Source organism: Hakea prostrata, chromosome 1, assembly GCF_041222555.1.
Source record: "Hakea prostrata isolate BN-2017 chromosome 1, UWA_Hpros_2, whole genome shotgun sequence".
Classification (NCBI taxonomy): domain Eukaryota; kingdom Viridiplantae; phylum Streptophyta; class Magnoliopsida; order Proteales; family Proteaceae; genus Hakea; species Hakea prostrata.
In genome coordinates, this window is record NC_142600.1 from 70,975,968 (window position 1) to 71,002,765 (window position 26,798).

At 36.6% G+C, this 26,798-nt stretch overlaps 2 protein-coding genes and 2 non-coding genes across 4 annotated transcripts; 2 read left to right on the top strand and 2 right to left on the bottom strand.

The window, feature by feature from the left end:
- The first annotated feature begins 3,330 nt into the window (after positions 1–3,330).
- On the top strand, positions 3,331–5,648 carry LOC149029737 (RING/U-box superfamily protein). Its single transcript, XM_089142077.1, has 2 exons — positions 3,331–4,138; positions 5,056–5,648. Exons 1-2 carry the CDS (start codon positions 3,421–3,423, stop codon positions 5,508–5,510), a joined length of 1,173 nt encoding a protein of 390 aa, XP_088998203.1. The 5' UTR covers positions 3,331–3,420; the 3' UTR covers positions 5,511–5,648.
- A 3,178-nt stretch (positions 5,649–8,826) lies between these two features.
- TRNAC-GCA (transfer RNA cysteine (anticodon GCA)) lies at positions 8,827–8,898 on the bottom strand. Its single transcript has one exon. It is a non-coding gene; the product is annotated as a tRNA-Cys (tRNA).
- A 4,700-nt stretch (positions 8,899–13,598) lies between these two features.
- On the bottom strand, positions 13,599–13,670 carry TRNAC-GCA (transfer RNA cysteine (anticodon GCA)). Its single transcript has one exon. It is a non-coding gene; the product is annotated as a tRNA-Cys (tRNA).
- Positions 13,671–15,369: 1,699 nt separating this feature from the next.
- ATG6 (AUTOPHAGY 6) lies at positions 15,370–26,738 on the top strand. The gene is made up of 10 exons (XM_089142076.1): positions 15,370–15,600; positions 16,327–16,655; positions 16,781–16,951; positions 17,343–17,467; positions 17,654–17,702; positions 18,079–18,237; positions 19,208–19,293; positions 21,326–21,397; positions 21,807–21,956; positions 26,312–26,738. Exons 1-10 carry the CDS (start codon positions 15,453–15,455, stop codon positions 26,535–26,537), a joined length of 1,515 nt encoding a protein of 504 aa, XP_088998202.1. The 5' UTR covers positions 15,370–15,452; the 3' UTR covers positions 26,538–26,738.
- Positions 26,739–26,798: the final 60 nt, after the last annotated feature.

Consider the following 26,798-nt stretch of genomic DNA (forward strand, 5'->3'; position numbering starts at 1 on the left):
TCCGGCCAAGGAAAATTTGGGAACATTATTAATGACATTCATCAAATATTCATATCAAATGGACATGTCCATTTCACCGACATTAGATGGGAAGGAAACCAAATAGCCCATTGGTGTTTAAGGATGTTCTATGATGAAATGAAAATCCTGAAAGTCCTACAAAAGCTGCCTTTGGAATTAGAGGAATTTATTCAGGGTGATATGTTGGTTGGGGCAAATTAAATTTTTTATTTGTTTTGTTTTCTATTGGGTCCTACGCGATTCCATTATTTTTACAAAAAAAAAGTAAAGTGGATGTTGTACCCAACAAAAAAAAAAATAGAGTAGATGTAAACAAAATATAATAATAATAAATAATACAGTGGAAATTAAAAAAAATAATTCTAGTGATTTGTTTGGTTCATGGGATAAAAAAAGTGACAGATTATATTGTGAGATGATATGCTAACTTTTCTACCCTTTTAACATTTTTCACAAAATCTAGTTATTTTATTTTCCTTTGAATAGAGTTCACATGATTTTTTTTTTCTTCAACTGTTGTCAAATCCAATGTTTTATGAGTTGCAGATGAATCTGACAACGATCAATTTGATGAGTAGCATGGTTAAAAGTCCAACCTCCCACGGGGAGGTCATGGGTTCGCATCCATCCGGCGGCACCTATATTAGTAATATTCCCCCCTCCTCTTATATATAAACTATTCGGATTAAAAAAAAATAATAATAAAAAATGACGAGTCCCGGTTTACTCTTAAGAAATTTTTTTCCATTTTAATCATTGTGTTCTAACACTTAATGGGTTGGATTTTTTTTTTAATAATATAATGGATTGAAAATTAATTTCACGATTATTTTATATATAACTTCTATTCAAAAATAAAACATAAAGGATATTGCTCAATCAATATGATGAATCCCGGTTTACACTAAAAGGATTTTCCCTGGGTCGATGATTTTATTTTATTTTTACACAAAAAGATAAAATATATATTAATAATTCTTGAGACACATGGCATAATTATATTAAACAAGCCTTGAAGGAAATAAATCAACCCATCAGACACTAGTAGGGCCATCCGAGCCATGGAGTCGATAGATAAATTTTTTATCCTTTGAAATAAGGAGAAAACTACAAAAAGAAAAGTAGGTGTTTTATTTTATTTTTTGGTAAACAGATTTTTAATTAGAAGACGGATAAAAAAAAACCCAAGACTTCCTGATTACAAAGAACAATAAGCCAACGAGTGGAATTAGACCATGCAGTCCGACTTGCCATGGACTGGGCCTTCCTAGCTAGGGAATTGACTACACAATTAGCCTACTTAGAGACATACCGAATCGACCAAGATGGTTCAAGAACAAGCAAACATCTAATGTCCTCTACCACACGCCTAGCACTCAATTCAAAAAGAAAAAAGAGGTCTTAAGTAGTGGATAAGGTTGCTGGAGTCGCTCTCAAAGATTACATTTTTCAGACCTTCTTCCTCTGCCCACATGATCGCTTCACAGAGAGCTAGGGCTTCGCCAGTGAAAATCGAAGCAACTGAACTTGGAATCGAAGCAGCAAAGAGGGGAAATCCGTTGAAATTTATGTGAATGAACCCAAAACCTACAGAGTTATCCGCCTCAGCCATGGAAAAATCAAAGTGTGAACAACAAAAGAAAAAGATGAACATATCTCTCAAGCATCGAGTGTGAACAGAGCAAAAGAATTAAGACTTGCTTTCGCTTTCATAGTCTAACCTGATCCGATAAATTTGACGTGGCAAAGTCCTTTAGGACTTTCTCTTATTTTCAAGAGCGAGCACCGGATGTAAACAAATAATAAAAATTAAATATATATTTTCGTAAAGAACTTAGCCTCATGCAATAAATTTGACACTACAAATTAGCAAAGGACTTTATGTTGAAATCCAATCAAAGACAGGATTTTGGTATTATTCTTTTAGTTTTTTAATTTATATCTTTTTTGTAAAAAATATAATTTAAGCACGTTGGTCTTTGTACCATCCTATTTCTTTTATAGACTAAAATGGTCTTTTGTGCTGACAATTTGGGAAATTTTTCCATATTAACTCACATTTTTATCATTTGAAATGACGTTATATTTATCTATAATCATAAATAATTCCTTTCATCCTTACCAAATTTTTTCTTCTTATTATTTGGAATAAGGTATTCAATCCCCATTTTGTCTTAATGCAAAACATCTCCATTTCTCCATTTTATATTCATGGGAGAAGTATCTAGAGTAAAATATTCAATCTCCATGTTGTCTTATGCAGAGCCTTTTCATTTTATATTATGTATGAGAAGTATCTAGAAGTACACAAGTTGACTACAAAATCCATATATAAAAAAACAAAGATGCACTCTGTATGGACCGTCTATATATGCAACACTCAAACATAAGGATAAAATGTCTAATTTACATTAACCAACAATGGTAATGCCTAGGACCCATACACAATTCAAACGCCATCATAAATACCCCATTGTCAATTAAAATAATAGACAAGTCAATCTTAATAAGATCCATGACTTCAATTCCGAGTTTGGATCAACTTATCGTCAGATAAGCACACATATGCTATCCTGATGCTTCTTCATCACTGTGGATTTCATGCACTCCTTGTTTGGTGGAAAAAAAGAGCAGTATGTGCTCCCTCTATGGAGAGGTTCGAACTCTAAAATTCTTATTATCCTTTGTTGATATAAATCCATGACCTCTTCATTTAGAAGTGTTTATAATTAGTGACTAAACAATCTTAGGGCCTGTTTGGTTACATGAGTCTGGAGATTTCAAATATCTAGAGATTTCAAATCTATGGAGTTATAATTTATAAAATTAGATGTTTGGTTGTAGAATGAAATTTGTGGATTCATCCTAAAAAATTATTTGAACGACGTGATTTTTGTGAATGTGCAAATGTATAGCTTTTTTGAAATCTTTGGATTTCACCCATTACCCATAAATCCACAGATTCACGTTTTTAGTGTAAAAAGGTGAATTTTTAGATTTCATGAATTTAGAGATTTTTACAACCAAACGGGTATAATTCTCAGATTCATGAATCCAGAGATTTGAAATCTCTGGAATCATGTAACCAAACAAGCCCTTAATCAATTTTCGCAGTATGAAATTCTCTCCTTTTTTAGTGGTGCTTCTAAAAGAAATCTTGCATTGGATGAAATTTGCTTTACTAATAAGTCACCATCATAAGCTTAACACTTTAGGGCCTGGTGAGTGGTGACATAAAATACCATTCGAGTTCAACTTATTTATATAATTCTGCTACCAAAAAAGAAAAAAGAAAAAAACTTAGGATTTATTATATAATTCATATACTCGTAGATTCACAGTTCAAACGCCGACAGCTTTAATTTAACGCTAACACGGTAACCAAACACCACATCAAAAATGGGTTCTTCCCAATTTCTCTCCTCCTTCCTTCTACTCCTCCTTTTCTTCCATCACACCGTGATAATCACAGGTGAAGAAGATTTCTGCCCGGTTTTCACATGCGGCGGCTTAACCGAACCGGAAATCCGGTTTCCTTTCCGGTTAAGATATCTGCAGGCAGAGACTTGTGGGTACCCCGAATTCGACCTCACCTGCAATAACCGTACGATTCTGAAGATCTCTTCTTCAGGTGAGTTTTGGCTACAAAAAATAGATTATATCAATCAACAGATCCGAGTTAACGACCCGGACGGGTGTCTTCCGAATCGGTTATTCCAGTTGGATCTCTGGAGTTCACCTTTCAGAACGGCGTTATATCAGAACTACACGATGCTGAGGTGTCCGACGGCGATTGTACAGGGTATGCCGCCGATACCGTATAATCCGATAAGTTGTCTTAGTAATTCAAGCGGTGAGATTTGGGCAACGGCTTCAACGCTGTCTGTTGATATGATGGTTTCAAGCAGAGGATGCGAAGTGATGACGACGGTGAAGGTTCCGATTCCTTGGTCAGGGTACTATGATAACAGTGATATGTCGTTCAGTGATTTGAGTGGAGATTTGACGCTTTCATGGGATGTTCCTCAGTGTGGAGATTGTGTGGAGAAGGGAGGGAGGTGCGGTTTCAAGAGTAGCTCAAGCCTTGAAGTTGAATGTTTTGGTATTTCTCAACAAGGTAATCTTCAAATCCACTTAAACCTTCTTCTTCTCTTCTTCAAATTCCTGCTCTCTCTTTCTCTCTCTCTGTGTGCTTGCTTCTTGGTTTTTTGTGGTAGTTGGGTTTGGGGAGGGTTTCCCGTTTTCCGGATGGCATTTCATGGAATAGTATAATGCGAGTGGGGCCCACCCGATTGTTAGAAATACATAAAAACATGGAAAAGTTTCAGTCACATCCCTGACTTACCGGGAATTTCGACTTAAATATTAATATAAACGAAGGGTTTTTATTTGAAAAGACTAGTATAACCTTGAATGAAAATTTTTAGGGTTTACTCATTTATTCATCTTCTTCCTTTATTGTCTACGATTTTTTTTCCTCTCACGGTCGTGAGCCTTCGCAAAATTTGAAATGTAGGGTAGCATTGGAAATGGAAAATTAATGACTTTCTGAGATAAACGGTGTTAGTAATAAAGGATCTAATTGGTAAATTTAATAATTCAGGGTGACTTTATGGTAAATCCTTTGATAAAACCATAAATTTCCTAAAAAAAGACATTTACGGATGAATCCTCCACCGGTCAGGATATGGGATTACGGACGGTGTGGAGGGGAGCTTATGGGCCCCATGGTTCATTTTGTCATAATTCAAGGTGGGCCCCACCTCAATGTAGGTTTTTACCCTGATTGGTGGAGGATACCAACCCATAAACATAAATAATGATTGCCCGTATCTGCCTTTTGACGTCCTGGATGACACTCGAAGGACTTTTTATCAATTTTCGTTCACCAAAGGGGTTCTAACTTAATTGTTCTCTTGGAAGTTAAAATCGGAGCTCAGAGCACAAAAATGGTGTGTGACCTAACAAGCTTGACCCACGCTGCTGCTTTAGTTTTTGGGATTTCTTTGTTCCTAACTCAGCATTGTCAAACAGGAGGAATGTCAAGGAGCGTCAGCTATGCAGTGACCATAGGCATTGGGGTGCCAACATTGTTATGTGGGATTGGCATCGCATGCTATGCCAGTGGGAGGTTCAAGAGATACAGGAGAAGCAATCCAAGTAATGGCGAGGAGGTTACGGGCACCGGCGGCGGTGGCTCTTCGGCAGTAAATCCACACCCAACTGTTGTTGCAACGGGTCTAGACAATTCAACCATAGAAGCCTATCCCAAATCTGTGGTTGGTGAGAGTCGCCGGATGGTTAGAGATGATGACAATACATGTTCAATCTGTTTAGCAGAATATCAACCCAGAGAAACACTAAGAACTATACCACAGTGTCAACATTGCTTCCATGTCGATTGCATTGATGAGTGGCTTAGGATGAATCCTACCTGTCCCATTTGCAGGAATTCTCCAGCACCGATTATGGGTTCTCATCCTCCATGATCCTTCAATCGTTCTCCTTTATCTCCCTCCCACTTCTTTCTATAATGTATCTCGCAGAGTCTTGAAAAAATTGGATGTAAGTTGCAAATGATGTATTTTTTGATAATATTTCAGGTGGTGTTGTCAAAAAAAAAAAAAAAAAAAAAAAAGGTGTTTTTTTAAAGATCAATGTTGTGATAACAAGCTTTTATGCATAGATTTTTTTTTTCTTTTGGGGAGGGAGGGGGAATAGAGAAGGATTCATTCAACAAAACAGCAGTGCAATGCATCAGAATTACACGATCTGAAAATCCTAAAGTGGATACTGACCAGCTGATCCTCCCTCTAGAAGAAGAAGCTAGAAGAAGAAGAAGAAGAGAAGAAAAAAGGTGAGAGACATCTTTTTATGCATAAATTACCTAATATTTTACACAGAAAAGAACCACAAAATATATATTTTTTTTGGAGTGAAAATCATATAATAATTCACAGCAAAGTTCAATCACTTCTTTCAATTCACTTTGCAGATTGATGAGACACATGTTGGTTATGTTTAAGTATTCAAGGCATTTATTCTATCTAATGGATGGAGGATATGTTAATTCCTACAGCTGGATGAAGAACAAATGATTTAGATTAGTGGCATGCCAAACTTTCAATTCTAATTCAATCAAATGCCCTCTCATGTAGGTTATGATAAAAAAAAAAATTTCATGCAGATCAATGTCTATTTAAAAAAAGAAAAAGAAAAAGAAAAAAGAGGAGCATGTCTATCCATTTAGACATTACTATACTCACTCAATGTGTTAGATAGAAACACATAATATAGATTAAAAATAAAAACAGATACAATATTTAATTCGGTGGTTCAGATAATAAATTGCTTTTTTTTTTCTCTTGTTGAAGTTGAAGTAATAAGTTTGAGCCAGTTAATTAAAATAGTTCACCTTCAAATAAATAAACCAGTTGGGTTGAAAAATTGAGGCTTGGGAATTTAAAAACATAAGGGGATAAGGAAATGTGAGAGTTTGGATTTTTTTGGGAATCAGATGTAAAAATTTGAGTACTTAGAACTTATGTGCTGGACTGACAGAAGTGAAAATTTCCATTTACACAACCCAAATGATTTATTTGATTTTGGGATTCACAATCTATTTTATAACTATAAAACCCCATGATCTTGTAAAATTGGAGTCACCAAAATAAATCTTGACTATGGTCTCCTTACTACTTGAATTTATTACACTATTATAACCTAGAAGTTGAAAACTTATGACCTTGGATAGACTTGGATACTTCTACTAAAAAAAAGGATAGAGCCTTTCTTCTTAATTTTCTCCCTGTTCCTTTCTTTTCTCATTTCCTCATCATTTGTAGTATTGTTTTCCTTCTCAATAGCTTTATCCATCTTGCATTTTGACTCATCAATTATTTCCACCTCTTTAATCTCCTTTTCTTTGATGGTTTTCGAACTTGATCTTCCATTGTTTTTGACTCCTCTGATTTTCTTTTCTTATTTGTTGAACCTTCACCAGTAGAAAAATCGTGGGCTTCATCAATAGCTCCATTAACCTCATCAGCAGCCATGATCATTTTGGGTACCAGTTGAGCAAGAAAGCCATCATCCTCATTTCACTCACCTGTACATCATTTTTCACTACAGATAATAACAGCAAGCTGCGAAGAGTTTTCGTGGACAAAGTTTTTGAAAGCCCTCCAACTAGGGGTTTGGTTGTAACTCCTTCAAAAAGCCCTATTTGAATTGCATTGGTGAAGGGAACTGAGTTATCGTTTCATACCTTTTCACAGAATCCCGTTTGATGGGAGATCTTCCCACATCACAAACAGAGGATTTTAACTTCATATTTTGCATCTATAGGAACCCATTCTTTTTTATGGGTCTTAATAGAAGTGCAAATCTGGACATTCTTGTTGATGTCCAGCACCAATTTCACACGAGTAGAGTTTTGAGGTGAGCCTAGCATGCTTGGGTTCAATTGAACTTCAACGATTCTTCCCAGCTTGGAAGCAGACAACAGGATGTTTTCATATGTTAGGCAGTGAGATCGTATCCCTCTGAGTTGAAACCAAACAATTATTGGAGGCAGAGTGACATTCTTATTACATTATGGGATTGGTTCTAATGCCAAATGCAGAATATGGTTACCAATAATCCACCAGGGTGAAAGAGAGAGCACATTGTTCCTATGCTCTTTATAAATGAAATAGGCATGTGCTAGTTATGGAGATGGTTCCCAATGGAGACCAAAGGTCCTCCAACTTCTTCTTTGTTACAGTGATCGGTTCTCTAGGGAAGCCTAATGCATAACCATACAAGATGGAGTTGATAGCATTTTCCTCATGAACTTGCACACCTGGGTGGCGAGCTAGCCTTCCGGAAGGTGCCACCGCCTTCCAAGATTTTGCTCTAGCACCTCACTTAACTTCAACCGACTGAGAAACATACCTTTGAAGCTCCAGCTAAATTGGTTTCGTAAGGAGAAGTTGATCGAAGGGAGGGTTTATTTGGGGATACCCATCCACTTTGACGATTCATCCTAACAAGAAACATAGAAGAGTTGCAGTTTGGGCCTACAGACGAAACGCAAGGAGAAAGGGTGGGGGACAAGCCAAAAAAGAAGTTGTTGACTTTAGCTATTAGGACAACGGGTGTGGTGTTTTCAGCTTCGAGAAAAGGTGGGGGATATGTTTTGGTTCAATTTGGTAACGTCCAAGTGGTGGTTATGGGTGAGAGTTATCTAAACTTACCATTAATAGAAAATGGTGGGGTGAAAAGGATTGTTAGCAATTAAGTGTTCATAGAAATTCAGGAAGTAGAAATGGCCACGCACACCACCTTGCCACCACATAGAAAGTACCAACCTATACCCTTTAGTCAAGTAGCAGTGAGTAAACCTACTCCATGGCCCCTAGGTAAATCCTTATCCTAAAAGTCATAAAAAAATGAGTAATTTGGAAAAAAATGGAAAGAGGAAAGGGGAGAGGACGTAGCCATATTGAGGACAAGTGGAAGAGCAGTAATTTGGTAAAACTTAAACAGTAGACAATATATAGAGGGCCGAAGACTGAAACCTAAGGACTAGTTGTAAGATCCTTCAGAAGCCACGTGAATCTCACAACCGAAAATTTTGAAAAATGGTGTTGAGTTGTAAGGGATAGCTGCAACAGGATAGCGAAAAGAAAAAACTGGATAATTTGAAAACAGAGCAACTTGAACCAATTGTAAGATCTGGCTTCAGCTTTGGACCTCTTTATTTCGACTTGTATACCCTTTAATTTTTTTTTTTTGGTCAAATAAAAATATCTATAATAAATTAGGGCCCAACCGGGTTCGAACCGGTGACCTCTTGATCTGCAGTCAAATGCTCTACCACTGAGCTATGGACCCTCACACATAATTATCTTCCATGATATTTGGAGTGTTAGAATGATAGAGTCAAAGAAATTGATATTGCAAATCGTTTAGGTTAGTGACTGCTGTTTCATGCTTGATCATGCGGCGGTTGCAGATGGCCGCCCTCCGAACCTGGCAGTTGAATGTGTCGTTTCTTATGCTGGAGTAGTGAGGGGGAGGCTGAAGGTGTCCATGGAAGGTTAACTGAGCCGATTCAAACAAGGAAATTTACTCATATGATTATTACACATGCTAATTATGAGCATGAACATAATTTGTTCATATTCACCTCGATCATATGATCTAATTTTAGGAAAGCCACCATAAGTTGTAAGAGAAGGAAGTGAAGAATTGGAAATTAGATACTCCGGTGAATTTGCACTCCATTGGTAGAAATTTTGTTATTTTTCAGTTTGGTTATGAGAATGACATGTTTGAAGTATGGAGATGAAGCCCTCGCTAGATTGCTTCGCAAGTGGTCTAGTTTTAACATTGGAGGCCAGATTTTAACATGAATACAACCTAGCCATCGACTAAATTAATTTGGATTTGTTTTGCAGATCTTCCTTTGGAGTATGGGCATGTTCGAATTCTTTTTTTAATAGCCAAAGCAATGGGGGTCGCTCTTGATAACAAAAAAAAGCAACGTTTTTTTGGTAATTATGCTTCTATCTTGGTTGAGGTGGAAGAGGGGGTGGAGCATGTGCTTGAACTTTCAAGTCGAATGAACGGGAAGCTAACATTGGAAAGGTTTTAAGTTTTACTCAATCTATTGTATATGAAGATTGAGAAAATATGTGTACTTTGTGCATACGCTTTGAGCATATGATAGCACTATGTTCAAGAGATTGTAAATAAGACAATGTATGACAAGGTTCAAGAGGTCTCATTAGGCGTGGATATAGATAAGTCATTTTCAAATAAAACTCTGGATTTTTCTAAGGAGAATTTGGTGGAAACTCCAATTATTTGAAAAAAAATTTATGCATAAAAGCCATTCGATTTGTATAAGTCCCACGAATAAGAGTTTGAGGACAAAATAGAATCAAGAAGAGATGGAGGATGAAGTGGACTCTTGAATTTAAATTTTGAAAATGTAGAATATTTTGAAAATGAAAGAGTGGTAGACACTTTGCCAAAAGAGGGGGCTTACACAAAGCAATTTGCATTAGAGCGAGATTCTCAAAATTCAGTTTACATATAAGAGATGGAATGTCACACCCCAACCATCCGAATCCGGTCATACCCGAATACCCGTGGGGGTGATACACCGTAAGATTTAGGTTCAATGACAATTCCGTACAACACATGATATAGTATAATTAAATGGATAAGAATAAATCAAGTTCAAGTGTTAAATTATCAAAACTAAAATAAAATAATTACAGTTGTCCAAAACTTCCAATCAAAACTAAACATCAAAGTTCTAGAAAATAAATAATGTATGTAGCGGAAATACTCAAGAGTTTAGGTAGAAGATACCCTTGCCTTTTTTCAAAATAAATCAATATATATATATAGAAAATAGACATAAAAGAAACTAAAGGTTTCCTAAGGATAGCAAGGTCTCTATCACTAAAAGTCGGCTCCGTATAAACAGTTGAGGCACGAACACGTAGCTTCATGTGCTTCCACCTCCTCCTCATTTGTACTTTCCAAAAAGCTCCTCGCGACGAATCCTCCACTTGGAAGGGGGCAGCATAATCTGTAGAAAAGTCTAAAAAACATACAAAAAATAAAGGAATGAGTTCACAGAAGTCAGTGAGGTTAACTAACATCCATGTCATACATTCATCTCATTTTCACATCATAATTCATAAGATAACCATGTAATTTATAATATAAATAAATATATGTATGATGATAATATGATGATCCTAACTCTATTATGTAGTCTCTAAGGTAGACACTTATTAAATGTAAACACCAATCTCTTTTGGGCAGTTTCAATCACTCTTCCTCAACAAATGATGTCTAGTTGGGTTCTCCGCGATTGTTGGATAAAGTCCTGTTGAACCGTGGTTGGGGTATAGGTCACCATTATTTTACATCACCGTTTGGTATGAGATTTGGCAAGTGTCAAAGATAATAGTAAGCCCAGTGCAAGGTCATACGGTCTTGTACTATATATGGTTTGTATATCTCCCCTTATGCCTAGTGCCCTTTTGGTTCAATACATTCCCACTTATGAATGAAATCATCAACAGGAGGCATCTGTTGGACCCCATTCCTTAACCCAACGGTCATCCACATATAATGGATAGGATGCTCTCTATGTCCTCTCATGGGTTGGTTATTGGTACTAAGCACCATGAGCCCTTATTTATTATATGCAACCCTACCTCTCTATGATGTTAGTGGACATGTTTGACATCCAGGACTCAGCCACTAGCATCACGAGTTAACCGGCTTCAATACCCCTACTGATAATATAAGGTAAGGAGAATAATATCATTATTCCTTTTTCATCTCATACATTGTCATATCGTTTTCATATCAATAATATAGGATTCAAAAACAAATAAAATACTCAAACAATAAGTTTTACCTTCCATTCATGCAATGTCACACACAAGCATATCATGGTAGATAGAAATTTACAGCAATTTATATCAATAATAAAATTTAAAATAGTAACAATTGATTATATAAAACATGGTTAGTTATTCAACACCTTTCACTTGATTATTTTATTCAAACCCCAAAATTCATGTTCACAAGTTGGTGACTCAAAGATAAATAAACCTATTAATGCAAGAGAGTTAATAATCATAAATTAGAGTCAATTTGGGTTTCAAAAGATATCCAAAAAATCTTCCCACAAAACCCAATCTAAAAACTAGGTTTAAAAAGGTAGTTCTCAACCTCAATCGTGAATGGTCACTCGTTCACCACCGATTTGAGGTCGAATCGAAAGGAAACTTTGGAAAATTTATTTGGTAGCAAAAGGATCTTAAATGTACATTCAATTTGATCTAAATCAAAAAGCCCCAAATTTGGCTCTCCTAAATCGTTTGTAGGCGTCTCAAAGAGTCAAAATGCGGAATCTTTTGCAAGAATTCGCACCATCAACTCTATTACAAAAGAGCAACCTCAAAACAAGAAATCAAGAACAACCTATAAACCTAACATGCTCCCACTACCACAATCTCACCATTAGAGAGAAGAAAAGTTCCTATAAAACTGTTTATAAGAGAAGTGTTTAAGAATTCTAACATTTCTTAACGTTCCCACAAAGATCCAAGTCACAAAGCACATTCAATTGGATGAGATCCACTATTCTCCTTGGTTTATCCTCTTCCCACATCGTCAACCTCATTATAGCATAAAAAAAATGTGTTTAGAGGTGAGTTAAAACATAAAATAGGGTTTAAAAACCCAAAATCCTGATTATGATTCGGAGCTGGAAAAGGGATGAGGGGTTGGGGCGTTCAACCGGTCCAAGTTTGGGCCCCCATCCAAACTCCGAATCCGGTGATTTTTGGTTTGATGGAAAGGTCTTTCGAAGGTCTTCGTTTAGATACCTTAATCTTGTCAATTGGACTCTCCATTGCCGGTCTACGGACTTGTCAAAATCACATTTTTAATGATTTTGTGATTAATCTTCTCTATTTTCTTAAACTCTAGGAGAGTTGTCTAGTCATCACAAGGTTCATTCACAATCATTGGGTCCACTTATGAACCTTCGGGCTTGATTCTAATGGCCCACAATTGTTGTCAACTTTAGGCCCCGGTTCGCGGTTTTGAAATCATTGGCTAACCGGCTAGAAATCCAGGGATTTCACATGGAGTCTACCACACATTCAACTAAGGGGCCCATATAATATAATATTTCATAGCAAGTTCAATCACTTCTTTCAATTCACTTTGCAGACTGATGAGACACAAGTTGGTTATGTTTAAATATTCAAGGCATTTATTCTATCTAATGGATGGAGGATCTGTTCATTCCTATAGCTAGATGAAGAGCAAATGAGTTAGATTAGTGGCATGCCAAACTTTCAATTCTAATTCAATCAAATACCCTCTTTAGTATTGTTACATTTCATGTAGGTTATGATCCAAAAAAACATTTCATGCAGATCAATGTCTATTTTGAAAAGGAAAAAAAAAAAAAAAAAAGAGAGAGCATGTCTATGCATTTAGACATTACTGTAGTCACTAATCTAAATAAATAGAAACAAATAATATAAACAAAAAATAAAAATAAAAACAAATACAATATTACAAATTTATGTTAATTAAAATAGCTCACCTTCAAATAAAGAAAATAGTTGGGTTGAAAAATCGAGGCTTGGGAATTTAAAAACATGAGGGGATAAGGAAATGTGAAGAGTTTGGATTTTTTGGGAACCAAATGTAAAAGTTTGAGTACTTAGAGTTTATGTACGAGAGTGACAGAAGTGAAAATTTCCATTTACACAACCCAAATGATTTGTTTGATTTTGGGATTCGCAATCTATTTTTTAACTATAAAATCCCATGATCTTTTAAAATTGGAGTCATCAAAATAAATATTGACGATGGTCTCCTTACTACTTGAAATTTATTACACCATTATAACCTAGAAGTTGAAATCTTGTGACCTTGGATAGACTTTGGATACATACTTCTACTAAAAAAAGGATAGACACGGATACCCTTTAAATTCTTTTTTTTTTGGGTAAAATAAAAAAATAATTTATTAATAAATTAGGGCCCAACCAGGTTCGAACCGGTGACCTCTTGATCTGCAGTCAAATGCTCTACCACTGAGCTATGGACCCTCACACATAATTTTCTTCAATGATAATTGGAGTGTTAGAATGATAGAGTCAAAGAAATTAATACCGCAAATCATTTAGGTTAGTGACTGCTGTTTCATGCTTGATCATGGCGGCAGCTACAGATGGCCGCCCTCCAAACCTGGCAGTTGAAGATGTTGTTTCTTATGCTGGAGTATTGAGGGGGAGGCTGAAGGTGTCCATAGAAGGTTAACCTGAGCCGATTCAAGCAAGGAAATTTACTCATATGATTATTCCACATGCTAATTATGAGCATGAACATAATTTGTTCATATTCACCTCGATCATACGATATGATTTTAGGAAAGCCACCATAGGCTGTAAGAAAAGGAAGTGAAGAATTGGAAATTAGATACTCCGGTGAATTTGCATTCCATTGGTAGAAGTTTTGTTATTTTTCAGTTTGGTTATGAGAATGACATGTTTGAAGTATGGAGATGAAGCCCTCACTAGATTGCTTCGCAAGTGGTCTAGTTTTAAAATTGGAGGCCAGATTTTAACATGAATACAACCTAGCCATCGACTAAATTAATTTGGATTTGTTTCGCAGATCTTTCTTTGGAGTATTGGGCATGTCCGATTTCAGAAACACACGAGGAGGCAATTACTTTGAGTGGAATCGTGCTAATAACGTGTTATAAAATAAATAGGATATATAGAACACAAAGAAAAAAGACACGATGAATTCAAATTTTCTATTAATTTAGTCATTACATATTTATAATGAAACTAACATATTATCTGATATAGTAATATCAGAATTTACAAAGAAATACAATATATGATTATCACACAATAAGATAATATTGGAATGGAATAATAAATTGTCGCCCAAGATAGAAGGTGCATAGAATGAAAATATTGACTGCCAACATTGTATAATGAGATGGTTGTGATCTTCAATAATATGAGAATGTGAATCACCAATATTGCATCATGAGGTAGTTAAGATTGTCAATTAGAAGTACAATCTCTTTAGGGGTAATGAACATCTATAAATGAATATTATTTATAACATTGTGATAATAATATTTTAGATTATCAAGGGTGTGAGATAGAAGGTAGGGATCATGTTCTACAAATCTAATTTTTTTTCTTTGTATTTTATTTGTTGTATTCTTAATTTAATAAAATAACCTTTTAACAAAAAATTAAAAGAAAAAATGACCTTAATTTAGGCACCAACATCCATTTAAAAAAAAGACAGACAGGCAAGAAGAAAAGGTGGGAAACGAAAAGAGGAAAAAAGGGGCAAGATAAAATAAAGAAGGGGAAGAAGGAAAAGAGGTTAAAGAAGTGATGACTATTTCCTCATCCAAAACTTGTAAACCACTGGTAAGAAACGGCAAAAGCTTAGGATTTTGGAGGTTTTTATTATTTTATAAAATAAACGATGTGCCAACATTTAAATAATGAAAATTCTCTATTGACAATGATATTGATCCAAAGGCCTTAGTGGAAAACTCGGTTATTTGCCCCTGAAAAAAAAAGAAAAGAAAAAGAAATTGGTTAATTATTTAAACTCGATTTATACGTTATTATAATTAATGCAGGGGTTGTCCATTTAAAGGAAAAAACCAGATAAAATCTGACCGGGTTCAGGTGGATATGGACCAGTTCGGGCCAACAGGTTTCATTCACACCCCTACTTCCACGCCACCGGAGAAAAGTTCACCTTCTATAATTTCCTCTCCCAGTTTCGTCCCTGCGAGTAAGAACAATTCGGGCACACGGAACCAGAAACGTTTGAAAGTGAAGAAGCAGATGAAGGACGATCCATCTGATAAAGCCAGGGGCTTCCCTGTCGATCCAAATCTCCCTAGATGGGTTTGTCAGAACTGTCGACATCCTCTCTGTGTCGTCGGGGTAGATTCATATGCCGACAAGTTCTTCAACGACTCTTCTCGTTCAGGTTCGTCTCTCTTCCATATCTATCGCTCTTACTTTACTTTCTGTTTGATTAAAATCCTGAGTCTCTCTCAATAGCTCACTTAGTTGTTACCTTCTTTAGATTCTTGAGTTCAATTTTGGTTCAAACTTTTCTTTATTGATGATCATGTGTCCCAAATTGTTTTGTTGATAGAACTCTTCATGAAGTAGATGGAGTCTCTACTATGGTTAACCTTTTGAAATCTAGTATCCTATAGTACCAGCGAACTTTGAATTCCTGCGTGTGTATAGGAGGGGGGAGGGGTTATTTGAATTGAATTATACAATCTTAACTGGTTCACTACTGCATTCTGCAATTTTCACTGAATTGTATGATCTGGCTTGCCGATCACCATTTCTGATTTTTTTTTCCTTCTAAACGGGAAATTGCTCCAATTTGCTTTTGAATTTTAAACTGCCTTTGTCAATTATAGTCAACTATACTAAGTCATGTAAACTTTATGCCTAGTATTCTATTATGCACGTCAGAATATTACAATTGGCTTCTTTTTCTCTTACTTAGAGCAGTTACCTGAATCCTTTCCCCAAACCCTGTTTGGCTGTTCCTCGAATTAAACCTTGCAATGCCTAACTTTATACAAATGCTACCAGCCTTAAGTTTGAATATGGTCTTAAACATTAATAGGTTGGATTTCTTTCGTAGATACATATTTTTCTGATTTACCATAATTGGGACAAATATTTGTAGGGATGGGGAGTCTGATGGGTTCAACCCCACTGGACAATTCATTCGTTGTGTTGCCCAAGCAAAGAAACCAGGCACAAGGGATGCCTCCTCGTCCTCGCAGTGGCACCTCACAACCTGATTCTGGGAGGGCAATGGAAGAATCATTTGTGGTGTTGCCTCCTGCTGCTGCCTCCATGTACAAGTCTGAATCCACAGCTGATGGATTTGGGACCCATTTACCATCACATTATGGAGTCTCCATTAGCCCCTTGCAACAAAACAATTCTGGGTTTCACTCAAGCATAACTGTCTTGAAGCGTGCATTTGAAATTGCCTCCACCCAAACACAGGTTTATTTCTAAGTAGCTTTCATACCCCTTCCTTTGGCTTTCTTTGTCAATCTTTTGATCTTTTAAAGTTAAAATTTTATTCTTAATAATTTTGAGCAACACTAACATTTACTTCTCTGTCAAAGGTTGAACAACCTTTATGCTTGGAGTGTATGCGAGTACTGTCTGATAAACTTGACAAAGAGGTGGAAGATGTGAACAGGGATATCAAAGCGTATGAAGCCTGCCTTCAACGCCTGGAGGGGGAGACCCGTGATATTCTTAGTGAGGCTGATTTTCTTCGGGAGAAGTTGAAGGTTTTTCTTTTTTCTTTCTTTTTATTATTTTTATTTGGATGGGGGATGAATAGAGTTGAAGGTTTTTTCATTTGACTAACCCTTCTTATACATAATTTGCTTGCCATGAATCTCCTCCAACCCCACCCCCCACCTCCTTTTCCTTGGATCGATAAGGCAGCCCTTATGGGATCAGATATCATTGTTTTGATGGTATATGATTACTTTTTACATGATCTTCAGAACCTTTTGAACCAAACACTATGATTCATATAGAAAATATTTATGCCAAGATTATGGGGTTTGTCATAAGTTGGATTTGGATCTAGCAAGCTGTATGAACTGGTTATGACTAGATGTATGTCTGCACTTACTAAAAGTTTTGTTTCTTTTACTCTTGATGCTGTTTAAGGTTGAAGAAGAAGAGAGAAGACTTGAAGCTGCAATTGAGGAAGCTGAGAAACAATGTGCAGAAGTAAATACCGAGCTGAAAGATCTAGAATTGAAATCCAAGCGGTTTATAGAATTAGAGGAACGGTAAGTTGTGGACCTATTCTTATCATTAACACTGCTTTGCAACTAGGGAATGCCTCAGAAAACATTTTTCACAGAGTTGCATTTCATAATTATCTTAGTTGGGTGCATTGCTATTTATGATTTTCTTTACTCCCATGAAATCCTTGATCCATGAATTGTCCGGTTTTTGCTTTGGATGTATCTCAGGTATTGGCACGAGTTCAACAATTTTCAGTTCCAGTTGACTTCACATCAGGTATGTTGCAGTAGTTTGTCTCATCATCACTTGTCTTGTCATTATAAAATGATTATGATATAAAAGAACCATGGGAAACAATCAAAGGAAGCAGTTGTGGGGGATAGAATACCTTTTCCACTCCCTCTTCTATTCATGCATTTCAGTTCACTAAGGGCTAATTATATTTTCATTAACATTCTCAGATTGTTGATTAGAATAAATGTTATTTCCTAAATCTTGCGAGGTTTAGCATGGTTAATAACTGAATCTATTTTTCTTCTTAAACTTTTGATTTACATAGAGTATTCCATTTATGTTTGTTTTCCTTTTCTCCCTCCCAAGGAAAAAAATAGACCTTTCGACTGTTTACATTGACGATGTTTCCAATTGACAGGAGGAGAGAGATTCTATTTTGACTAAGATTGAAGTCTCACAAGCACATTTGGAACTGTTGAAGCGCACGAATGTGCTTAATGATGCATTCCCTATATGGCATGATGGTGAATTTGGAACCATTAACAATTTTCGGCTTGGACGCCTTCCTAAAATACTGGTATGGTGTGTCCAAAGTAAGCTTTGTTGGAATTGATATTGAGGAATCCTTATGTGAAATTTCCCAGAGTCCTTTTTATTGCTTCTTTGCCGTTACATGTGGCACATCTGCTTGGCAGCTGCAAAATCTAGGGATATTTTGTGCTAGGACCTTAGATAAGAAGTTGATAAAAACCATCCAAGCAGTCAAATTTTTTATTTTAATGGATCAAGCACAAAAGAGACTCAGCTCAAGTAAACACGGAATTTTATTGCTGTGCTTAACAAGTGCTAGTAAGGTTGGACAACTTGAAGAAATTTATTGCAATAAAATTTTGGTAATGCTTTCCAAAAAGTTCTTATTGTAAAACATGATACCTTAACCTCTGTTATATGTCTCAAAGCCTACATATAGGCTTAAACTGAAAGTTTATTTGAGAATCCAATGAAAAATCTTGGGTCCTTTATCCCTAGTTATCTTAGGTTAGTGGTGATCCTAAATGTTCTTCCCAACATCTCCCCCCACACCCCACCCTAACCCCCCCCCCCCCCCCAACAAAAAAAACAAAAAAGAAAAGAAAAGAAAAAGAGAGAAGCTTCCTTAGTGGTTGTCCATTTTGTTCAACTTTCTTTTAATATTCCCAAATCCTCAATCCTTCTATTTCTAAAATGTGGTATGATAAGGTGTGCTTTGCACTATTAGTCTTCAGGTTGGGTATTTTAGTTGAAAGAAGTGGTCTAGTTGCAACTTTTGATATGATAACCTGTAGATGGTCTAGCCCTCCATGCTTACTATGGGTTTTCTGCCAGATTTGAGAGGAGCTGTTCCTATCCTTATGTTTTGCAGAATGTTCTTCAATAAAAAATTGTGATACCCATAGGGTTGGATATAGCTTCTTGATATTTATGATATGTTTTTGTGGGAGTGTAACAAGATGGATCTTTTTTCTAACCTGTTTTCTTTGTGTATGCTGTTTGAAATTGAATTTTAGGTTGAGTGGGATGAGATAAATGCTGCTTGGGGTCAGGCATGCCTTCTCCTCCACACCATGGCTCAATATTTCCGTCCAAGATTCCTGTATCCTTGTGTTGTATTTCTTTTTCTAAAGCATGTTTTAGCATTACTATCCTCCTCCTCCTCCTCCTCCTCCTCCTCCTCCTCCTCCTCATGGTTTAACATTTATAGTTAAATCATATTTTTTTAGGGAGGTCATGGGGCATATTTAAGTGGGCCCAGCAGATTCCTGCCCTGCATACCTGCCCAAGTTATCTTGTGAAATTAGGGAGTTCCATGCATATTCTGTCTGCAGGTTGGACATATGGGTTTGCAATATTTTAAAAAGGTTGCGTATGGTGTTGGTGATACACATGCCAAATATGCCTTGTTGCCATTCTTATTTTTAAATAATGACTATCTTTGTGAAATGATGTTTATTTTTTTTTTCCAGTAACAATGATACCCAGAGTTAATAGAAGGAAATTAATAGCTGTATACAATGTTTACTCAGCCAAACAAATGCATATTCAACTCTGTGTTAGTCCACATCCCACTTGATGGTGAATCAACAAATGTCAATGAACCTGAGCTCAGTATGCCTAATTTGATATAGAAAACAAGGTAATGATGGACATAATAGATAAGGTAGAAGGGTAAAGAGGATAGGGGGAAGAAGGGGAAATCTCAGAAGAATCAGTCTTAAAGAAGGGGAAGAAAGAGAAGAACATTCTTAAGAAGAAGAAGAAGAAGAGAAGAGGAGGGGGGGGGGGCGCTGCAAACCCACATAGCTAAAGCTTTCAATTCATCTTTTTTCTATTCCATTAGTCTATTTTTGTTGCAATGTAAGGGCCTATTTATGGCTTGGCTAAAGCTTTACAAGAATGGAAACTCAATACACTAATATAGAAACTAATATCCTAGTAAGTAGTCACAATAGAATCTTATAAATATAGAAACTACTAGGTTTTATGTTTCAGCCACATGCATGAATAAGTAGAATAGAAACTACTGAAATAGATACTAAAATAAGGTCCTAAATCTCCCAAGAAGATAATCTGATTTTGGACCCCACCAAATCCACTATGAATATTCCAAATATGCCCAGTAGTGGACTGTGACACTGTTCACGTCAACAGTGTTTTGACCTTGTTTTTTATGTTTTCTCTTACTGCAGTATCCCAGTTGACTGGTCACAATTGTGGAGCAGTAGGACCTTCTTTGACTAGTTGGTGGTTTGAACTAGCATCCAATGCTGGTTTGAATTGGTCCTAGGTGGTTGTCTTGCATCACGAGGCCTTGTTAAGTCAAAAGTGAGAAAAATGGTTAATGGACTCAATGATTGTAATTGTGCCAGAAACTTTATAATTTGGATGATAATTAGAGTTAGATCTCTGTGATACAAAATGGCGATAGAAATGGATTCAGGTAGTCTGAGTAAACAAGCCTACTTTTCCTTTGAATGTGGCTTTGTGTTTTTATGCATTCTGTTTGCATCATTAGCTTCTTTCTTGTGCTTGTGTTCCTTTGTGCATCATAAGGTTGAACTAGTCTATAAGACCAAATTAACTGTAGGCTTTCTCTGTTCAACAATGAAAAAGTTGGAACTTGAGCATGGAACACTCTTTGGCTATTAGATTACTATGAACTTGCACTTTGTTAACTTGCTTGCTGATTACTAGCCTCGTCCTGGTTTATTGCAACTTCTATATATGTATATGATGTTTTTTGCAGATACCCTGTTCCACAGCCATTTCAGTCCTTCATGATTTTTGTTGTCCTATTGCCTTGATAACACCAGGATTCTGTCTGGATATTTGGATTGTTGATCAGGAAGCTGATTGAAAATAGTAATATTTATAATCTGGTCAGTTTCTTTCTGATTATTGTTTTCGGGTTATTTGCTTCCAAAAGAGACCACAATTAGTACAACAGCTTCAGGATATTGGGACATTCAATGCAAGAGTCTATACTGAGTTGTTCTGCCCAATAGATAGTGAGTTATGTTGCTCTACCCCTTGCTAGCTTATCCTCTGACATGTTACATATTTTCTTGACTCATTCTTACATCAACCAAAATTTCAATATTTTTGGGACTTCCTTAATTTTGTTCCAGATATCGAATAAAAATTCTTCCTATGGGAAGTTATCCTCGAATTATGGACAGCAACAACAACACGTATGAGCTGTAAGCATGGAGAATTTCCTTGATTTTGTAGTTTCAACTTTACAGGGTTCATTCGAAAGTTGTTCAAGTACTTCTTGTGGTATATATCAATTACTAACCAATAAAGAGGTGGTATGCATACTTCCCACAGAGAAAGATATCACTTGGGGGGGGGGGGGAGGGGTTAGTATTTGTGGGTGAGACGATCAAATGGTTAAGGCATGTCCTTGATAAGACTATCAAATAGTGGTCTGAGCTCCATAGCTTGCAGGATGTGCCATTTTCTGGTCCTGGGTTGTTTTGATCTAATCAGAGCCAGCCTTCATTTTTCCCCTCTACCTAGCCATTTGCCATTTGCCATTTGATTTTTGTGTGCATTGTTTTTTCTTTGAGTTATCTCACTGATGTGAGGTGATTTTCTCTGCCTCAGGTTTGGGCCTGTCAACTTATTTTGGAGCACTCGCTATGACAAAGCGATGACTCTATTTCTGACATGTTTGAAGGACTTTGCGGAGTTTGCATATTCTAAGGATCAAGAGAACAATATACCTCCAGAAAAATGTTTCAAGCTCCCATACAAGTAAGCATCCTGTCAATCAATCCAACAGTATCTCAATTCTACTGGCAGTCTCTATATCTTGTTCATGAGTGTGTGGTATTTGTTTTATCATCTGGGGTATACTAATGTTATATATCTTTCAGTTTTATGCTTAAACTGTTAGGTGGAGCTGGGAACAGTACTTGTGATGTTTGTATACTGTGTTATTTTCCTCACCTTGCTTTCTTGCACACATCTATGAATTTTTTCCGCCTTCTATCTCCTTTTTTTCTCCCCTTGTTTTATGGGGTTTGTTTGTTAGGGGATTGGGTGATGTTGGCCAGGTGAAGGATTTCTTAGTCTTTAATTCTTACAGTAGTGCAAATATACTTAAGTTTCTTTCTTCCTTTCTTGGTTTATAATTTTATCAGTACCATCATGAGGTCTATCCTATCTGAAATTTAATTTGAGGAACATTTGAGTTTTGACCAGTCCAAACTTCAGGTTATGCACATCATCTTCTCCCCCCTAAGGCGGACAGTTGAGATGGACCTGAGAGTTCTATGATCCTCAGTAGACCCACTTCATCATAACCAGATCTCACTCACCAAGCCATCTGTTGGTCATGCCTTTGGAGGCGCACCCCTTAAACCCTGTGTAGGCCAAACTTCTGACAGGACGCTGGTAAAAATGTCATAGTTGGTGACAATCCTTTTATGGTTACTATTTATTATGCTAATAAGCCAAGATGTCTACATTTAACAAGGTTTTGTCTGGTGTCTTGATTAAATGCTCACTTGTTGAATGCTTGGTCATGGGTTAAAGTCTTGGAACAGGGGTACGGCTGCGTACATCTGACCCTCCCTAGACCCTCCTGAAAACGGGGAGGCTTGTGCACTAGTTATGGCTGATGGTCTAAGTTTTTGTAATGACAAAAGATATTGTGCATGTGTGTGTGTGTGTGTGTCTCTCTCTCTCTCTCTCTCTCTCTCTCTCTACTTTTTCATTTGCTTAAAAACCTTATCTATTCAATCCATTTTATTTTTAGACATTAATAAAGGATGTCCAAAACTATAATGTTATTCGTATTTAATAATAACTACTGTTAATTGATTATATTAATTGAGATCTACTTCCAGTTAATTCTAGCTGTAAACTGTCAGTTTCTGAGAACCTCGTAATCTGTCTCCCTAAATTTTGGTTTCAAATTCTAATATATTTATACCTCTCCCCTGACATTAGGTTCAGATTTTATAATAATTTATAAATTCAAATTTACGGTAATTAAGAACCTAAAAAGTCTCATCTTCCTAAACTTTAGTTTCAAAATTTAATGTTTCACATTATTTTAAGTTCAAATTTGAATCTATGTTACTTAACCTTGACATGTCATTCCCTAAATTTAGTTTCAAATTCTAGCATATCTTTTCACTGGGAAAAAAATAAAAAAAGAAAAGAAAAGAAATTCTAACATATCTTAATCTTGTCCCTTGATTTTGGGTTCAGACTTTATGATACTTAATAACTTCAAATTTTAAAAAGTAATTGAAAACCACGAAAGTCTCGTCTCCCTAAATTTTAGTTTCAAATTCTAATGCTCCACCTTAATGTCTCAAATTTTAATTCATGTTAATTAAATTTGGCTACTACGAAATGATTCTTTATAAACCCTTATATTAATTCTTATCTACCAAATATTGTTATAATTAAAAAAAGTTCCCTTCAGTGGAAAATCATTCCTTTAAAGCAACTGATTATTGTTCATTCTTTCTGTTGTTCAACTTCTTTTAATTGATAACTTCCAAAAGAGTTTATCCATTAATTCAAATCCATGATTAATTAGTATAAAGAAGATATATTACTACATTATACATTGTACGCATATAATTTAATGAAATATTAAATGCATGAGGGATAGGAAGAGTAGAGATCTTTACCATGTTAGATGTATTAAAAATGGAGATGGTAAAGTTTTAGTTTGTGAGGAGGACATTAAAAAAAGATGGGAAACCTATTTCTCTAGCTTACTAAATGAGCATTCTTCAAGCACTAATGAGTCGGACAATTACACCTTTCACCAAGGCACCAATGTCCGAACTTATATACGTAGAATTTCGATGTCTCAAGTAAAAGAAGCTTTAAGGAGGATGAAACTCGACAAGACACAAGGTCTCGATGAAACAGGGGGAGACCGGCGAGACGACCGGCCGCCCCGCCCGAGAGGCCAGGCGCCCGGCCACCGGGGGAGGCCGGGCAAACGGAGCCAGCCGACACACGGGCCGGAGGAACAACCCAAAAGAAGCACCCAAGGCCGAAAGGGGAGAGAGGAAAACAAAAACCAAAGGAGGGAGAAGAGGAAAACAGAAAAAACCAGGCAAAAAGAAACAGGCAAACACAAAACAAAGCACAAGAAACAAGGAACACAACCAAGAAAGAAGAAAAGACAGGAAAAGCAAAGCAAAGAAGACAAGAGAGGAGAGAGCGAGTGGAGGCGAGGGCAGGAACGCAACACAAAAAGGAAAAGGGGGGAAGGCGGAGGGGGAAGGGAGATGGGAGGCGGAGGCGGGGGGCGGCGGTCCGTGTGTCGCCGGTTAGGCCGGGCCCCCCCTGGATGAAATCCCAATTGAAGTATGGAAGAGCTTAGGAACCCATAGACTAGTTTGGTTGACTAAGTTGTTTAATAAGATTATGAGCACAAGAAAAATGTTAGATGAATGGAGGAGAAGCGTCATGGTTCCAATTTACAAAAATAAAGGAGATATTCAAAGTTGTAATAACTATAGGGGCATTAAATTGATGAGCCATACAATGAAATTATGGGAGAGAATAATTGAAACCCGTTTGAGACACTTAACTACTGTTACGGAGAACCAATTTGGGTTTATGCCGGGAAGATCTACAACGGAGGCTATCTACCTAATTAGGAGACTTATGGAAAGGTATAGAGAATGTAGGAAAGACCTTCATATGGTATTTATTGACCTAGAAAAAGCTTATGGTAGAGTCCCTAGAGTGTTAATTTGGCAAGTACTAGAGAAAAGAAGTGTTGCAAGTAAGTATGTAGATATAGTTAAGGATATGTATGATGGTTCGGTGACTAGTGTTAGAACAATGGGGGGACAAAGTAATGATTCCCGATAACAGTTGGGCTACATTAAGGGTCAACTTTAAGTCCATATCTATTTGCACTAGTAATGGGTGAATTAACTAAAGACATTCAAGATGAGGTCCCCTGGTGTATGCTTTTTGTGGATGATATTGTGTTGATTGATGAGACCCAAGTGGGGATTAATACCAAATTAGAATCATGGAGAGTAGCTTTGGAATCAAAAGGCTTTAAACTTAGTAGATTGAAGACAGAATATCTAATTTGTAACTTTAGTCATGATCGGGCAGATGATGGGGTGGTGATACTTGACGATAAAGAGATTCCTCAGAGTGATTGTTTTAGGTACCTAGGTTCAATCATAAGTAAAAGAGGTGATTTAGAGGATGAGGTTTCCCAAAGAATTAAAATAGGGTGGATGAAGTGGAGAGGTGATTTAGAGGATGATGTTTCCCAAAGAATTAAAATAGGGTGGATGAAGTGGAGAGGTGCGTCCGGGGTCTTATGTGATCGGCGTATTCCATTAAAGCTTAAAGGAAAATTTTATAGGACCGTTGTTCGACCAGCTATGATGTACAATGCAGAGTGTTGGGCTGTTAAAAAGAATCATATGGATAAACTCAATGTAGTAGAAATGAGGATGCTAAGATGGATGAGTGGCAAAACTAGGATGGATAAGATAAGAAATGATCATATTAGAGTTGGTTTGGGAGTTGCTCCCATAAGTGATAAGCTTCGAGAAAGTCGTTTGAGGTGGCACGGCCACGTTCAACGGAGACCTATAAATGCCCCTGTACGGAGAAGTGATATAATCCATATTGAAGGAACTAGAAGAGCTAGGGGTAGACCTAAGATAACCTTAGGAGAAGTGGTGAGAAAAGATTTGTATAGCTTAGGCCTTGTATCTAGCTTGGCCTTGAACAGAATTGATTGGAGGGCAAGAATCCATGTAGCCGACCCCATTTAGTTGGGACAAGGCTTATTGTTGTTGTATTAAATGCATCAGCATTTCTTAGTGTTTTTCAATACATTTATAATATTTACTATTTTATTTACTTTGGTTGTCCATATTTGAATACATGCCAACATTTGCATCTGCACTTGGACAATTGAAATGTCAGAATTTAATTTGAACATGTTAACGATAATTCATTTTAGTTGTCTATATTTGAAAAGACATGCATAGACACTTAGGATTAAGCCAATACCCAATAGTAACCTAGAAAGAATGATTGCTGCTACCAACTGATTGATTTTATATATTTCTAACCATCTCTGATTCACTTTGTAGGATTGAGAATGACAGAGTGGAGAATTACACCATCACACAGAGTTTCAACAAACAGGAGAATTGGACTAAAGCCTTAAAGTACACCCTCTGTAATCTGAAGTGGGCTCTCTACTGGTTTGTTGGGAACACAAACTTCCAGCCTCTCTCTACAATGGTCTCTTCTCAGGCTGAGGTACCTGGAATAGGCTCTTTGTATACAAAACATGGAACAGACTCTAAAGTCTGATCCTTGAAATTTACTGAATCCTTGAGATGGCAAGTTTTAAAAGAGAAAGGAAAGAAAACAAATATTATTGTGATATTATACTTCCAGATTCCAATATGTACATAACATTCATGCAAATCAACAATCTGTGCATAGTCAGTAAGCTGGTTGCTGTATATTAATTTTCTAGGGGTAAATATCTACCGTATATTATAACATTTTACAGCACCTGGTCTCTCTCTTCTTTCCACCTTTTTTTTTTTTGGGGGGGTGTGGTTGTCA